We start from the raw sequence: 17325 nt of genomic DNA, 5'->3' as shown, positions 1-17325 counted from the left end.
AGCAAGGGCTTAATTGAAGTAAGAGAAAACTATTAGATCATAGTATCATAGATGACTTTAGGGGGAGAAAATTAACTTTTTTATCTTTGCAGCGTTCTGCCCTAGGTCCAAATGTTACCAAAATCACTCTAGAATCTTTTCTTGCATGGAAGAAAAGAAAAAGACAAGAAAAGATTGATAAACTTGAGCAAGATATGGAAAGAAGGAAAGCAGACTTCAAAGCAGGGAAAGCATTAGTGGTATGTCCCAAACTCACCCAAATAGATTCTCTATTCTTTCTTTCATTTTATAATTTCTGTATTATGCAAGATTTTATCCTTATTTAATTATGTGTATGTCTAAAATCAGTGACCAAGAAATGTTTGAATTTTGTCCTGAGTTGATACATGTGTGTATTTGAATAGATCAGTGGTCGTGAGGTGTTTGAATTTCGTCCTGAACTGGTTGATGATGATGATGAGGAAGCAGATGATACCCGTTATACACAGGGAACGGGTGGTGATGAGGTAAGAGGAAGCTTTGTCACCTCATCTTCTCATGTTGATTGAGAGAAACAGTAGAGAGTGACAGTAGAGCAGTATAGTTAAGAGTACCAACTTTGGGGCCTTGGTTCAAATCCTGACTCTAACCTGGGAAATTAGTTACATGCTAGGCCTCCACCCCCATCTGTAATACGGACATAATGATAATCCCTACATCACAGAGTACTTGTGAGAATTAAATGAGTTTATAAGTTTATGTTTATTTACAGTTCTTTATAGAACTTAGGGCAGTGCCTAATATATAGTTAAATGCTTCTGTGTATTAGCTGTAAAATATGTTTTATTTTCCCTCTAAAAGAAAAAAGGTTTTTGTTTAATATTTTATACTAAAAAAAAAAAATCATGAGACAGACACTAAAAAGTACAGAGAAGGGAGCAGGAGACAGCAGCAGAATTATTTGGTGATACAGAGACTTAGTATTAGCAAATAGCTTTTCATTTTTCATATGGTTATCATAAAATTCTGACTTCTGCCTTTGAGTTGAAAGATGGAAATATACTCTATATGTAAAAATATGATGTCAGAGGAAGAAGCTTCAAGTATGGCATTGCTATTCTTTTTTCAAGAAGTTTAGAAAAAGAAGTGAATTTTGGCAATAGTCATTTGTTTTCATTTGGCATTATTAATAATTTTATTTCATTAAGATAAATGTCAGGTAAAGGGCAAGTAATTTATGAAAACTATTCTTATTAGTAACACTTTCTTTTCTATGTGTTTTTAAAGGTTGATGATTCAGTGAGCGTAAATGACATAGATTTAAGCCTGTACATCCCAAGAGATGTAGATGAGACAGGTATTACTGTAGCCAGTCTTGAAAGATTCAGCACATATACTTCAGAAAAGGATGGTAAGTATGCTGACTTTTGTGTAATTCTAAGAATTCAGAAACTGTCTAAAGGGGGTTAGGCCAGGCTTGGCAAACTTAGATGCTTGCAGGTATCAGACTGGTAACATATAAACATGTGATTTGGCCGTATATAAAAGTAGTAAACAGTGGAGGCTGTGGAAATGGGTGGCTGGTTGGATATTGAAGCCATTAACAAACTAGAAGGGGCCAAAATGAGTTTGGAGATGTAGCTAATGAGTTCAGTTCAGGACCTCATGAGTATGAGATATTTTGGTTATCAAAAGTGGCGTTGTCTAGGATACTATGTAGACATTACCAGGAGGAAAAGGTTTGAAAGTCATCTGCATTGGTAGCTGAGAGTGAATGAACACACCCAGGCACAATACATACGATGAAAACATTCTAGAACAGACTGCGGAAAATATCAATGTTTTAGAGTAGTCAAAAGAGAAAAAGCTTGGGAAAGACACTGAGAAGGACAGAGAAAAATTAAGAAGAATTTCAGGAAGATTAAATAGGATGAGAATTAGAAATAATTCCTTAATTGTGATTAGGGAAGGAGTTGTAGGAATAGGGTACACAGTTTTCATTGGGACTGCAATGGTATGAGGAATGAGGAGAAAAAAAATGACTACGGATAACTCACTCTTAAGAACTTTGAGGGGGAGACATGGTCATGAGAAGGGCCTTTTAGGATATGGGAAATCTAAGTATATCTGTTGGCCAGAGAAAAAGGATCTGGGAAAGAATGAAAATTAAAAATGAAACAATATTAGGTACAGAAGCAAGATCTGGAAGTATAAATAATGAGTTCAGTTAAGAGTGAGAATGGAGGAGAGGCTGGCTAGGTGTATTTGGAAATAAGGATTGCTGATACAATTTATATCTAATTGTACCTTGAGTGAGGATTTGAAGAAAAAAGTAAAAGTTTGGCATGGTTGTTGTGAGAGAAAAAGGTAGACTACTGATCAAGGCAAAAGTTGAGGGAAAAAAAGCTAAACCTTGCTTTTACAATGAAGGAATAAAAGTTATAACTTGAAAAACTGGCCTGTTCTGAGATTTGAGAATGCTGTCAGACTATTGTCTTAATGCCAATCTGCTGACTGATTTGCTCCTTTGAGAAGTAGGGCTTTGGTGACAATAGGCACAATTGCAAGTACCTCAGAGGTTATAATTCCCAAGAACTTGTCATCAGAGATGTTTGAAATAACTTTAAATTAGGCTATTAAAAATTCTGTGTGTTCAATATTGATGTCATTGAACAAGAAAAGGCAGCATTTTTGTTTTCTCAGTCATATAATTATAGCCTGAAAGGAAAAGTAGCTCCATAGCCCCAGGGTTTTTTTTTTCCCCACAGTTTGATGACAAGATGATATATTTCTGCATTCACACTCATTTACAGCATTACGACTAGTGTGACTTAACTACTATTTGTAAAACCAAAAGCGAAGTAGCTGCTTATATCATAAATGTTTTTTTTTTGATTCCATAATCATTTATTCAAACAAAATATGTGGAAGTTGACTGTTTAAAAACCTAATTGTTGGGTCATGTAGAGAACACAAGGTTGTATAAGATAAATCTTGCCCTCAAATGTATGAACCGTTAAGCAGTCAGATGTCTACAGTGAAAGACATATTTTATAGTAGGTATAGATAATTGATACAAGTAAGCTCAGAAAAAGAGCAGTTCTTGTTGGAGTAATCTTAGGGAAGGCTTTCATGGAAAAAGGAAAAGAAGTATATCAGTCTGTGACTGTCCGTTGCTAATGGACTAGTGTTTTCTTTTTCTAGGCCTTACTGATTTCAGTTTTTATTTTTAGAAAACAAATTAAGTGAAGCTTCCGGAGGTAGGGCTGAAAATGGTGAAAGAAGTGATTTGGAAGAGGACAACGAAGGGGAGGGACAGGAAAATGGAGTCATCGATGCTGTTCCTGTTGATGAAAATCTTTTTACTGGGGAAGATTTGGATGAACTAGAAGAAGAATTAAACACACTTGATTTAGAAGAATGACACCAAAGAAGTCAATGAAAAAATTAAGCCAGCTCAGCATGAGTTGAAATTGACTACATTAATTTTTTTCCACCTAGAATTCTTCAACAGGATGTTTGTTTCCCATGCTGATTCTGGAGGGCTTACTCTCCAAAAAAGGAATATTCTCCCTACATCTTGTCTTCTGACTTTGGCTACATCTCATAGTAAGTTCAGAGTAGTTCATGATAAATTAAAAATATAATGGTCATTGCAGAAAATGATTGATTGTTGTAACTGTCCACTCAAGTAGGAAGTGTAACTGCTTTTCCAGCTTTTGATTTTCATTGGGCATGCGTTATTACAAGGACAACATAAATTTAAATTACCCTTCATTTAATGCAGTTTTTAATGAGTGGTTTTATTTCCTTTGTATTTATATGTTTAAAAGACTGCCTGAGATATGAGCCTGTACTTCATAAAGGAAACTGCATATGCAGATTCAGTATTGTATATCTTTGGACAATTAGATGGACATTTAAAATGAAACTTCATTAATCTGCCAGGATCAGCTGCAGTGCCCTGTGTTAGACTGTTTTAAACTATTCCTTTTCTTTTTTGCCAATGAAGTTGTAAATAAAGACCGTGATACATTAAAATCCAAGTATGGGCCTTTTTTTTTTTTTTAAGGTTTTTTCTGTGAAAGTTTTCTTACCATTTCTAGCTTGAGAATTTTAACTAAATATCTGTTGGAGTTAACTATCACAGAAGGCACAGACACCTAAAGGGGTCTCTTAATACTGATTATAGGACTGTGTAGAGTGCGGATAGCCCTACTATGAGCTTAGTTAACACCAATAGTTAGCCTCAGAAAAAGACCATAGGTGATGTTATATGAAAGGGTAATTACTGAATTGAGGATCATCAACCTAATTAAGTATCACCTACAGTTGAACCAAATACTACTAAAGCATCATTGTGGAGATCCATGGTGTTATAATAGTACCTGATAAAGTTTGATTACTCTGTTTGAGAGAGTGTAAACAAATTCACAAGAAAACTGGGCTGGGGGCCTTTGACATTGAGATCCCCTGAAAAATTAGGGTGATACATTTAAAATGGACATAATTTGCCAGTCACATATTTAATACTAGTTATACCTTTTTATCATTTTTATGTAAGTATATTTTCAAATATTAATACAGTACTTTTGTTATTTGCAAATATAAATGGATTTTAAGATAATAGCACTAAAAGGTCAGGTGACCTGGGCCCTAATTAATTTCTGCCTCAGATAAATTATATGATTTTTAAGTCTCTGAACCTTAGTTTCTTCATCTACATGGAGGAGTTAAAGTGCTTCTGAATTGTAAAACCTAAGAAAACATGACTAAATCTTGTCAAGTGATAACATCAAAGTTGGTAAAGAAATTGAGTTCCTGGCTGTTCAGTACTATACCATAATTGACATTTTTAAAATGTAGAATATCATGAGCCAAGTTTCCCATCTACAGTGGAAGTATACTTACATACTTTCTATGAAAGATTTGTTTCATTCTTTTTATTAAAGAGTTTTAAATGTTACTTATGCTTTATTTAATAATGCAACATTTTCAGTTTAAAGTATTACTACCTTACAGTAAGCATGTGATTTTGAAAACCAAATTTTCTTTAATCAGTGAGTTAAAAGGAAAATGCTACATTGTGGAAGTAATTTTTGAAACCCACAATTCTTTAAATTTTGGACAGCCTTCATCTAGCCTATAAGTGTCTTTCATTAGAAAAACAGTATATGCTCAGAGAATGCAAAAAAGCATTTAAATCTGAAAAAATCAAAATGCAAAATTAAATTTGCTTCTAAAGTAACATATACAGGCATACCTCAGAGATATTGAGGGTTTGATTCAGACCACCAGAGTACAGCGAAGTATTGCCGTAAAGCAAGTACACGAATTTTTTTGATTTCCTGGTACATATAAAAGTTATATTTACACTATACTGAAGTCTATTAAGTGTGCAATAGCATTATGTCCAAAAAACAATGTACATTCCTTAATTTAAAGCAATAGCTAAAAAATGCTAACTATCATCTCAGCCTTCAGGAAGTCATTGCATTAATATCAAAGATCACCTATCACATATCACTAAAACAAATATTATAATAATGGAAAAGTTTGCAATGTTGCAAGAATTACCAAAGTGTGACACAGAAACACAAAGTCAGCAAATGCTGTTGGAAAATGGCACCGATAGACTTGCTCAGCGAAGTACAATAAAATACGGATATCGCATTTTTACCAAAGATCTGTGGCATCCCTGCATCAAGCAAGTATATCAGCGCCATTTTTCCAACAGTGTTATTTTTAAATTAATGCTGTTTTTTAATGTTTGTTTTTATAGATGTAATACTATTGCATACTTAATAGACTATAGTATAAACTTAACTTTTATATGTACTGGGAAGCCAGAAAATTTGTGCGACTCACTTTATTGCAATATGCACTTTACTGTGGTGGTCTGGAGCTGAACCTGCAATATCTCCGAGGTATGCCTAATATTGTTTACAGTGCAGTTACCCTGTCTTAGTACAATAAATCTGAAATTGGCTCTTGTTTTTCAAACTCATTTACACATAACTTTAAATAGTTTTTTCTTACACATTGCTCTTTTATATAATTTCCATTGTAAACATAGTAGGTCTCTGTAATCTAATTTTAATTACGTGATGACTTAGCTTCATTTTTAAAGATTTGTGATTTAGGAATTTAGAAACTTATAATGTAAGCCTTCTACAGGAGGAGAACTATGGCTTTGCACCTATTTCCATATAATTTGTAAATGAGATCATTTTCCAAAACATAAGAACTTTTTATTTTCTCGTTAACATCTAGGAGATTACATCACCCCTACACTCTTTTATCCTGTACTCAATAACAGTTACAACCTATAATGATCCCTTGTTTGCCAAAACATTTCTAATGCAAAATAATTAAATTATGAATTTTAATTTATTTTTGCACAAACGATTCCATATTACTGTAGGCCCACCATGGATGGACTGATACCAAATTGTGTAATTGTTGTACCATATATTTTTAATATTTGAATTAGTCCATTCTGATCATTAAGTGATTTAGAATGTGATAAAAATGAAGCTGCAGGATCACACATTTAGGTATAGCAGGTCATTAAGAAAGCATTGCATCCATCCTCAGGTTTTAACACACAAAGTACACAGAGGGAGTTTGTGACAAGTTAATACAGATAATTAATAGTATTATTGAATGAGTTCCATTCGTATTCTGGGTATTGAACTTCGTATAAAGAACTTTCAGGATCACAAGCTGCAGGCTACTCCTCACTCTATATATTAAGTTCAGGTCTGTGATTCTGATACATACACTATTATATTAAAGCTTCCAGGTATTAAAACACTGTGTTCGCACCATATGAACTCATATACATGTTGGAATGAATGTATCACAAGGAATACCGTATGAGAGGTAGGTGGACTACCAAAGTCTTATATTTTAGGTTTTTGTCTTTTTTCTGGTGCATATCCCATTGGTAATAGCAGTGTTTTCTTAATAAAGATAATACCTTGTTTCTCAGTAAAAACTACAAAGATAGAAATTAGTAGAAGCCCACAGCATTTTAACTTTAAACTAGAATTTAGCAACATCCACAAAATTTCATGATATCTTCAGAAATAAACCTGAATGGCATTAGTACAAAATGTATTTCCAAATACTCCCCTCCCCACCCATTTTAATGTTGTATGTTTACCCTTTCACTGTTCCTTGCTTTCTGTTTATAGGCAAAGAAGAAAGAATTAGCTTTTATTCATTCAATTAACAGGTATTTCTGTTATTATTATTCTCTCTAAAACTGTCAAGTGGTTTTTTTCCTCCAGCCTTAGGTAGTTTCCTAACATGCATGGGCTAGTCAGTAGTACTCAGTTGAAGACACAAGAGGGACCCTTTGTGTGTCTCCAGAGTTCTCTCTGTGTGTGGCTTTCATCCCTGGCACTTTGCCTTGCAAATTCTAGCTGCCTTGGCTTCCCTAGACTCCATCTCCTCCTGGCTTTCCCCTTCCTATCCTTTGGCTAGAAACTCCAGGCAGTAAGCTTGGAAGAATCATGGGGGTCACTTTTGTTTCCCATCTCTTAGAAATCATTGCCTATTGTCTGATATTTATATCTTGAAAACAATTGTTTATATATTACATCTGATTTTTTAATTGTTTCAAGCAGGAGGTAAATCTGATTCATTGCGTCATCTTGTCCAGAAGTGGAAATAAAATCTGAATTTAGATTTTCACCACTTTTTGATAGAGGAAATATTTAAATGAAACCTGATTGATTTTCTCTACAAAATCTCCTAAGAATGTGGGTGTTCACAAAGTACCAAACCCCTAGTTAATTCTTCACCACATTGCCTATGTTTACCTGGGTAACTTATGTGTTTAGTCAGTACTACTCATAAAAATCTACTTGACAGAAATAGCTTTGCTAATATTAAGAATGTTCATATTCCCCAAAATATCTGGTTTTCCAGATTCTTTTTTAATGATTAAGTATTGGAATAGAAATTTTCTATATGTGAATTTAGTATAAAGTATTAAAATCTCATGAAAGCAACTCAGGTGTAATATAAATAAATATCAAGAACTTCAAGGGAAAGAACTTCAGGAGTCTACTGAGTGAGAAAATGATCTTTTACATAGTTCTTTGAATTCACTGTTGAAGAGATATATCAGTATTTAAAATGATTCTGTGAACAAGATTCCCCCAAATTACTGCTCTCTCTTTTTCAAGGCTTTTTATGTAAAACCCACAATAACTATAGAACTTTATAGAAGCTGAAATATTTAGTGGATGACCTTCTCAGAGAAGATACAAATATATCTTTATGTCTTGTTTTCATTTCCATATGTTTAAATTAAAAGCTGTTGCTTTAAATTGGATCTTTTGGTTCCAAAAGTATTGGAGTAGAAATTCTCTATATGTGAATATAGTATAAAGAAATACTTATGTATTTCTTGGTTCAAGAAGTATTTGGATACTTCACCACTTTTGTTTTCTTGGTTCATTTACTTGCCCATATATTGATGATGAAGACTGAAGTTAACAGCACCCTAAAAGTGGGGAAAACATTTGCAGTGATAATAACCTGTTTAAGATCTTAACTTTAAAACTTAGGCTCTAGAAATTCAGGGAACATAGAATATAACAGTTTATTTTACCTCAACCTCTGTACATATCATCCACATAATTATTTAGCTGTGTAATCATCCTGGGATGCTCAGCATCTGCACAGGCTATTTACTAAACATATTGCCCAAAATAGGTCACAGAAATTTTTTTTTTTTTTTTTTGGCCGCATTGGGTCTTGCTGCACGCAGGCTTTTTTTAGTTGCAGCGAGCGGGGGCTACCCTTCATTGTGGTGCGCGGTCTTCTCATTGCGGTGACATCTCTTGTTGCGGAGCATGGGCCCTAGGCACCCGGGCTTCAGTAGTTGTGGCATACGGGCTCAGTAGTTGTGACGCGCGGGCTCTAGAGCGCAGTCTCAGTAGTTGTGGCGCACGGGCTTAGTTGCTCCATGGCATGTGGGATCTTCCCAGATTGGGGCTCGAACCCTTGTCCCCTGCGTTGGCAGGCAGATTCTTAACCACTGCGCCACCAGGGAAGTCCCTCACAGAATTTTTTTAATGACATGAATATTGCAGTCCATTTTCAAAAAACAGAGATGAAACCATTTATAATGTCAAACAGTGTATTGTCTAGAGAAATTCTAGCAAGTCATTTAGTGACTGTTTACAACTTATTACTGAATGTGCTTTACCATCAGGAGCAAGCTTCCCATGGTGATCATATTAAAAATTATCAGTTTTACATTTGAAAGGCCCAATGCCAACCTGGAAAAATTGGTTGCACTGATGAGTAATAAATTGCATATTGCAGATTCCCATATTGCCTGAATTCATTTCACAATATTGGCAAAGAATCTGAATTTTTAACTGGATACATACATGTTTCTCTTCCAAGCAGGTATTAAAAACACATTGTCTGCTTTTCAGAGAATCATAGCAGAGTTGCTGCACTATGTCTTTCTGACAGTAGTTTAAGGTTTGAAATGTATTGAAATTGCTTGAAAAGATTCATTATCCTGCTCTATTTCTCCTCCATAAATTTAATACAACTCCAGTGCACTGTACCATTTGTTTTTAGATATATGGATAAATACGTGGTCTACTTTAAAACTGTTTTCCCTCCAAAAATGAATTTTGTTAAATGAGGGAAAAGATAATTAAATAATTGCGAAGTCACTATTTTCAGTTAGACTTGTAGTAAATGATGTATGTTATTGATACTTATTGAAACATCAAAGTTTTTTTAAAAGGAGACAAGCTTAAAAAGCATGCCAGTACTCCTGCTGTTTAACTCCAACTTTCTAGACAGTTAAATAGAGTTTTGCATTTGAAGTGTTTTCATATGGCTTTGTTTTAAGGGCAAAAGAATATGAATTTGCCTTTCAAAATGTAAAAATTTTAAATGCACCTTTTTTCTCACTTGTCAAAGCAGGCTTGAAATTAAACTGAAATGCCCTTTTATATGTTTTTATCAGTGCCATATAGTAATTTTAAGGTGTACCTGGTCTTCCATAGGTAAAATTTATCTCTCTCTATAAGTGAAACATAAGTCCTGGGCTTTCACATATGAACACTAAGCAACTTGTCAATATACCATGTAGTTCTGAATGCACTAATAATACAGAGCTTAATTCTGTTCTTTAGTCTTCATGTCATCACTGATAATGGTGGGAAGAACCCTCAGCTTGACAATCTACAGCAAGTTATGTAGGAAACAATAACATTATTATTCTTATACATATATTAATGTACAGGAAAATGAGTGACAGAATGTAGATACTTGAGTGGCCCATATCACTTACTGCTGTTTTTAATCTTTTATCAATCACTCTAGTCCTGGGCTAAAAATATATAACATAACACTCGGGAGTTCACATTCAAAAGAAAAAAGTTGATAAAAATGTCATGAAATGATAAAAAGCAGGAAACAGTTTGTGAAGGTGCCGTTTGGTTTCCTGATCAGCTACTTTCAAACTCAGCATTCCACGTGGGCAGTTGGTAATTTTGACTGGGCTCAAGATGATCAGGTCATTATAGAACTATCTATTAACCTCATTTAGTACTTACAAGATGAGAGTTTTTCTAAATAGGTATTCCTTGAGGTCCTTCAGGCCTCTTTGCCGTCTTTGATTATTCTCTATTCCTTGGCAGTCTCATTCACTCTCATGATTTCATTTATAATTTCCGTATGTGCAACACTATTCCAGCCTCACATTTCCAATAAGCTACCACACAGCTCAACATGATATCCTGCCGGTATATCAGATTCCAAACTAAAGTCATCATTTTCTCTCCTAAATCTTTTCTCCTTCCTTTTTCTTTAATCTCTTTTTTAACCCATTCTTGAGATTTTTTTTTTCTTATCCAGCCACTTGAACTAAAAAAATACCTATTATTCTACAATGCCAAGATTTCTCTCACATCCATCCTCCTTTCTGTTCACACTGCCACTATCCTATATTACTCAGGTTCTCATCTCCCTTCATATTTAGCCACATGGTTATTTCTCTTCCAAACCAGGACACTTTTGAGTGTAAAAGGGACATTATGGAGAGTGAAGAAGGCTCTTTTAACACTTATACTAGGACAACTATTGTACACTCAGACTGTCCCTTGCAAACTTGGGCATATGATCACTGTACACTAGTTAATTTATTTCCTTCCTTCCTGTAACTAATCCATCCACAGCAATACCAGATTTGTCTTCTTTTTTTTCAATTGAAGTATAGTTGATTTACAATATTGTGTTAGTTTCAGGTGTATACCATAGTGATTCAATATTTTTGCAGATTATACTCCATTATAGGTTATTACAAGATAATGGGTATAATTCCCTGTGCTATACAGCATATCCTTGTTGCTTATCTATTTTTTTTAAGAACTTTATTTATTTATTTTTGGCTGCGTTGAGTCTTCATTGCTGCGTGTGGGCTTTCTCTAGTTGTGGCAAGCGGGGGCTACTCTTCATTGTGTGCGGTCTTCTCATTGCGGTGGCTTCTCTTGTTGAGCACGGGCCCTAGGCACATGGGCTTCAGTAGTTGTGGCACACGGGCTCAGTAGTTGTGGCTCGTGGGCTCTAGAGCACAGGCTCAGTAGTTGTGGTACACGGGCTTATTTGCTCCTTGGCATGTGGGATCTTCCTGGACCAGGGATCGAACCCTTGTCCCCTGCATTGGCAGGCAGATTCTTAACCACTGTGCCACCAGGGAAGTCCACTTATCTATTTTATATATAGTAGTTTGTATCCGTTAATCCCATAACCCTAATTTGGCCCTCCCTGCTCCCCTCTCCTCTTAACCACAAGTTTGTTTCCTATGTCTATTTTGTCTGTTTCTATTTTGCATATACATTCATTTGTATTATTTTTTAGATTCATATATAAGTGATAGCATACAGTATTTATCTTTCTCAGTCCAATTTATTTCACTGAGCATAATATTCTCTAGGTCTATTCACATTGCTGCAAATGGCAGTATTTCATTCTTTTTCATGGCTGAGTAATATTTCATTGCATATATATGCCACATTTTTGTAAGCCAGTCATCTGTTGATGGGCACTTGGGTTGCTTCCATGTCTTGGCTATTATACATGGTGCTGCTATGAACATTGGGGTGCAATTAGTGTTTTGTTTTTTCCAGATACATACCCAGGAGTGGGATTGCTGGATCATATGGTAGTTCTACTTTTCGTTTTTTAAGGACTCTCCATACAATTTTCCATATTGGCTGCACCAATTTACATTCCCCCCAACAGTATACGAGGGTTCCCTTTTTTCCACATCCTCTCCAACGTTTATTTGTAGACTTTTTGATGACAGCCATTCTGACAGTTGTGAGGTGATACCTCGTGGTTTTGATTTGCATTTCTGTAATAATTAACGATGTTGAGCACCTTCTCATGTGCCTGTTAGCCATCTGTGTATCTTTGGGAAAATGTCTATTCAGATCTTCTGCCCATTTTTTGATTGGTTTGTTTGTTTTTCTGATATTAAGTTGTATGAGTTGTTTGTATATTTTGGATATTAAGCCCTTGTCTGTCACATCATTTGCAAATATTTTCTCCCATTCTGTAGGTTATCTTTTCATTTTGTTGATAGTTTCCCTTGCTTGTGCAAAAGCTTTTAAGTTTAATTAGGTCCTATTTGTTTATTTTTGCTTTTATTTCTTTTGCCTTGGGAGACTGATCCAAGTAAATTTTGCTGTGCTTTATGTTAAAGAGTGTTCTGCCTATGTTCTTTTCTAGGAGTTTTATGGTTTCAGGTCTTACATTTAGGTCTTCAAACAATTATGAGTTTACTCTTTTATATGGTGTGAGGGAATGTTCTAATCTCATTGTTTTACATTTGGCTTTCCAGTTTTCCCAGCACCACTTGTTGAAGAGACTGTCTTTTTTTCATTGTGTATTCTTGCCTCCTTTGTCATAGATTAATGACCATAGGTATGTGGGTTTATTTCTGGGCTCTCTATTCTGTTCCATTGTTCTATGTGTCTGTTTTTATACCATTACCATATTGTTTTGATTACTGTATCTTTGTAATATAATCTGAAGTCTGGGAGGGTTATACCTCCAACTTGGTGCTTTTTTCTCAGAATTGCTTTGGCAATTCAGGGTCTTTTGTGGTTCCATATAAATTTTAGGGTTATTTGTTCTAGTTCTGTGAAAAATGTCCTGGGTATTTTGATAGGAATTGCATTAAAACTGTAGATTGCTTGCTTTGGGTAGTATGGCCATTTTAATAATATTAATTCTTCAAACCCTAGAGCACAGGATATCTTTCCATTTCTTTGAATCATCTTCAGTTTCCTTCAGTATTTTATAGTTTTCAGAGTATAGGTCTTTCACCAGCTTAAATTTATTCCTAGGTATTTTTAATGTGATTTTTAAATGGGATTTAAATTTTTTTTCTCATTCTGATATTTCATTATTAGTGTATAGAAACACACCAGATTTCTGTATATTAATCTTGTGTCCTGCAACCTTGCTGAATTCATTTATTAGTTCTAATACTTTTTGGATGGAGACTTTAGGGTTCTCTATAATATAGAGTATCATGTCATCTGCAAATAGTGACAGTTTTACCTCTTCCCTTCCAATTTGGATACATTTTGTTTCTTTTTCTTGTCTGATTAATGTGGCTGGACTTCCAATACTATGTTAAATAGAAGCAATGAGAGTGGGCATCATTGTTTTATTCCTGAATTTAGAGGGAAGGCTTTCAGCTTTTCACTGCTATTTTGGCAGTGGGTTTGTCATAAATGGCCTTTATTATTGTGATATGTTCCCTCTATACCCACTTTGATGAGAATTTTTATCATTAATGGATGCTGAATTTTGTCAAATTCTTTTTCTGTGTCTATTGAGATGATCAAGTGATTTTTATCTTTCTTTTGTTAATGTGGTGTATCACATTGATTGATTTGCATATGTTGAACCATCCTTGTGACCCTGGAATGAGTCCAAGTTGATCATGTTGTGTGATCCTTTTTATGTATTGTTGGATTTGCTATGCTAATATTTTGTTGAGGATTTTTGCATCTATATTCATCAAAGATATTGGCCTGTAATTTTCTTTTTTTGTAGTGTCTTTGGTTTTGGTATCAGGATAATGGTGACCTCGTAGAATGAATTTGAGAGTATTCCCTCTTCAATTTTTAGGAATAGTTTGAGGATAGGTATTAGTTCTTCTTTACATGTTTGGTAGAATTCCCCTGTGAAGCTGTCCGGTTGTGGACTTTTGTTTGCTGGGAGTTTTTAAATTACAGATTCAATTTCACTTCTAGTGATAAGTCTGTTCAAACTGTCTGTTTCTTCTTGACTCAGTCTTGGCAGGCTGTATGTTTCTAGAAATTTGTCTGTTTCTTCTAGGTTGTCCAGTTTGTTGGCATATAACTGTTCATAGTATTCCGTATGGTTTTTGTATCTCTGTGGTATTGGTTGTTATTTCTGCTCTTTCATATCTAAGTCCTCTCTTTTCTTTTTGGTGAGCCTGGCTAAAGGTTTATTGATTTTGTTTATCTATTTTTAAAAACAGCTTTTGGTTTCAATGATCTTTTTTATTGTTTTTCTTTAAACTCTATTTTATTTATTTCCTCTCTGATCTATATTATTTCCCTCCTTCTGCTGACTTTGGGCTTTGTTTGTTCTTCTTTTTCCAATTCTTTTAGGTGATAGGTTAGGTTGTTTATTTGAGATTTTTCTTGTTTCTTGAGGAAGGCCTTTATCACTATGAAATTCCCTCTTAGATGTGCTTTTCCTGAATCCCATAGATTTTGGAAAGTTGTGTTTTCAGTTTCATTTGTCTCAAGGTATTTTCTGATTCCCTCTTTGATTTCATTGTTGAGCCACTAGATTTTATTAGCATGTTGTTTAGCCTCCATGTGTTCTTTTCCTGTTTTTCTTTCTGTAGTTGATTTCTAGTTCATACTGTTGTAGTTGGAAAAAATGCTTGATATAATTTCTATCCTCTTAAGTTTGTTGAGGCTTGTTTTGTTATCTAGTATATGACCTACCCTGAAGAATGTTCCACATGCACTTGAAAAGAATGTGTATTCTGCTGTTGTTGAATGTAGTGTCCTGTAGATATCAATTAAGTCCAGCTGGTCTACTGTGTCATTTAAGACCACTTGCCTTATTTTCTGTCTGGATGATCTGTCATTGATATCAGTGGGGTATTAAAGTCTCCTACTATTATTGTATTATTGTCAGTTTCTCCCTATATGTCTGTTAGTATTTGCTTCATATGTTTAGGTGATCCTGTATTGGGTGTGTGTGTGTTAACAAGTGTAATATCCTCTTCTTGTACTGATCCCTTTATCATTATATAATGCCCTTCTTTGTCTTTTGTTATAGCCTTTGTTTTAAAATCTATTTTGTCTGATATGAGTATTGCTAGTCCCCAGACTTGTCTTCTTACAACATTGTTTTAATCATGTCTTCCATCTTCATAATTCTTCAGTGGCTCTAAATTACCTACCAAATAGAATCTAAATGTTCAGGCATGCTCTTCAAAGTCTTCTTTATTCTGATCTCAGCTTCCTTCTCTTACATTATTATTCTTTTACAGTTTTATTGAGATGTAATTGACATACAGCAATATATACATTTAAGATGTACAGTGTAGGGACTTCCTTGGCGGTCCAGTGGTTAAGACTCTGTGCTCCCAATGCAGGGGGCATAGATTCAATCCCTGGTCGGGGAACTAAGATCCAACATGCTGTGTGGCACGGCCAAAAAGAATATTAAAAAAAAAAAAAGATGTACAACATAATGACTTGACTTACATATGTTGTGAAATGATTACAGTAAGGTTAGTTAACATCCATCATCTCATATAGATACCAAAAAAAGTGGGGGAAATGTTTTTTCCTTGTGATGAGAAATCTTAGGATCTGCTCCCTTAACAACTTTCAAATATACCATACAACAATGTTAACTACAGTCATTGTGTTGTACATTAACACCCTCTGTACTTACTTATAACTGGAAGTTTGTACCTTTTGCCCACCTTCATCCAGTTTTTTCACCTCCCATCTTTGGTAACCACAAATCTAATCTCTTTTTCTGTGAGTTTGGGGTTTTTTTGTTTGTTTTTAGATTTCACATATAAGTGAGATCATACAGTATTTGTCTTTCTCTGTCTGACTTATTCCACTCAGCATAATGCCCTTAAGGTCATCCATGTTGCAATATTATCATTTCTTTAGTCAAGTAACTTACAATGTTAATATTTACTTAACTTTTCTGATCCTGAGTTACCTCATTAGTAAAATGGGGATCAAAATGTTTATTCCTCAGTTATGAAGCTGAAAGGGGTATTATATGTAAAGAATGTAGCTTAGTACATAGATATTTAGTACTTGCTGCCAAGTACTTAGTACATAGGCACTGAGGAACTGGTAGCTATTATATTATTACATACTGTGGTTTTGTGTGTCTTATCTACCTGTTTCTACTTTGTGAAATATTCTCTTCCTCTTCTCTAGTCTCCCTATCTCCGCAGTCCTAAATCCTCCCTATCCTTGAGTGTTCCAAAGATGCATTCCCTTGAAACTACCTTTGATTCCCCGCAAACTGGGGGTATAAAATTCACATGATGATTAATATATATGTCTTTCCACCTTGTTTATTTATGTGTGTATCTTTGCTTCCATAATAGAGCATTGTTTGCTTGAGGACAGGAACTCTGTCATTCATTATAGTGCCTTCCCCACACCCCAGTGCTGTGCTTTTAGTCAATGAATATTTTGTTAATTTAAAAAAATTTTATCATTAAAGGGCTCATTTTTTTGGATGTATGAAGCTTCTGAGACCTGTGGTACTACATTTGCCAAATATGGTACATTCATATAGTGAAATACTATGCAGTTGTTTAAAAGAATCAAGTAGATTTTTCCGTTCACTGACATGAAAAGATGACCATGATATTCTGTTGAGTATTTAAAAAGAAAAAAGGCAAGTATGAGAACTCTACTGAAAAGTATGTATGGGTGTATCTGTATATTCCTTTAAAATAAAAAAAAAGAATGTTTTAAAACGGTATACCTGTTAACAATATTTGTCTTTGTAGTATGGTGTTTATGTAGTATGTTTGTAGTTGTTTGTAGTAGGAAGGGAATGTAATTACAGAGACCCTTGACTTTCAGATTTTTTCTTTTTGTGTGTGTGGCAAAAAAGAAAAAACACAAAATACATAACATTAAATTTACCATCTTAACGATTTTTAAGCGTCAGTTCTGTAGTGTTAAGTATGTTCACGTTATTTTGCAACAGATCTCTAGAACTTTTTCATCTTGCAAAACTGAAACCCTATAC

The 17325-nt window shown here is 34.5% G+C and overlaps 1 protein-coding gene across 2 annotated transcripts in view; it reads left to right on the top strand.

The window, feature by feature from the left end:
• Window positions 1-17325, top strand: part of ZC3H15 (zinc finger CCCH-type containing 15) — a 52689-nt gene that overhangs the window by 17034 nt on the left and 18330 nt on the right. Inside the window, exons 7-10 of one of the 2 annotated variants that reach the window (XM_082397563.1) lie at window positions 93-239; window positions 405-506; window positions 1267-1390; window positions 3213-16965. In XM_082397563.1, coding sequence (XP_082253689.1) covers window positions 93-239; window positions 405-506; window positions 1267-1390; window positions 3213-3403 — 564 coding nt within the window. In that variant the 3' untranslated portion in view covers window positions 3404-16965. Of the gene's footprint in view, window positions 1-92; window positions 240-404; window positions 507-1266; window positions 1391-3212; window positions 16966-17325 lie in introns of those variants that run through there. The other variant, XM_082397564.1, reaches the window with a different exon arrangement.

The sequence above is a fragment of the Balaenoptera borealis genome (assembly GCF_965194805.1).
Source record: "Balaenoptera borealis genome assembly, chromosome: 6".
NCBI lineage: Eukaryota > Metazoa > Chordata > Mammalia > Artiodactyla > Balaenopteridae > Balaenoptera > Balaenoptera borealis.
This window is presented reverse-complemented; position numbering and strand designations above follow the sequence as displayed.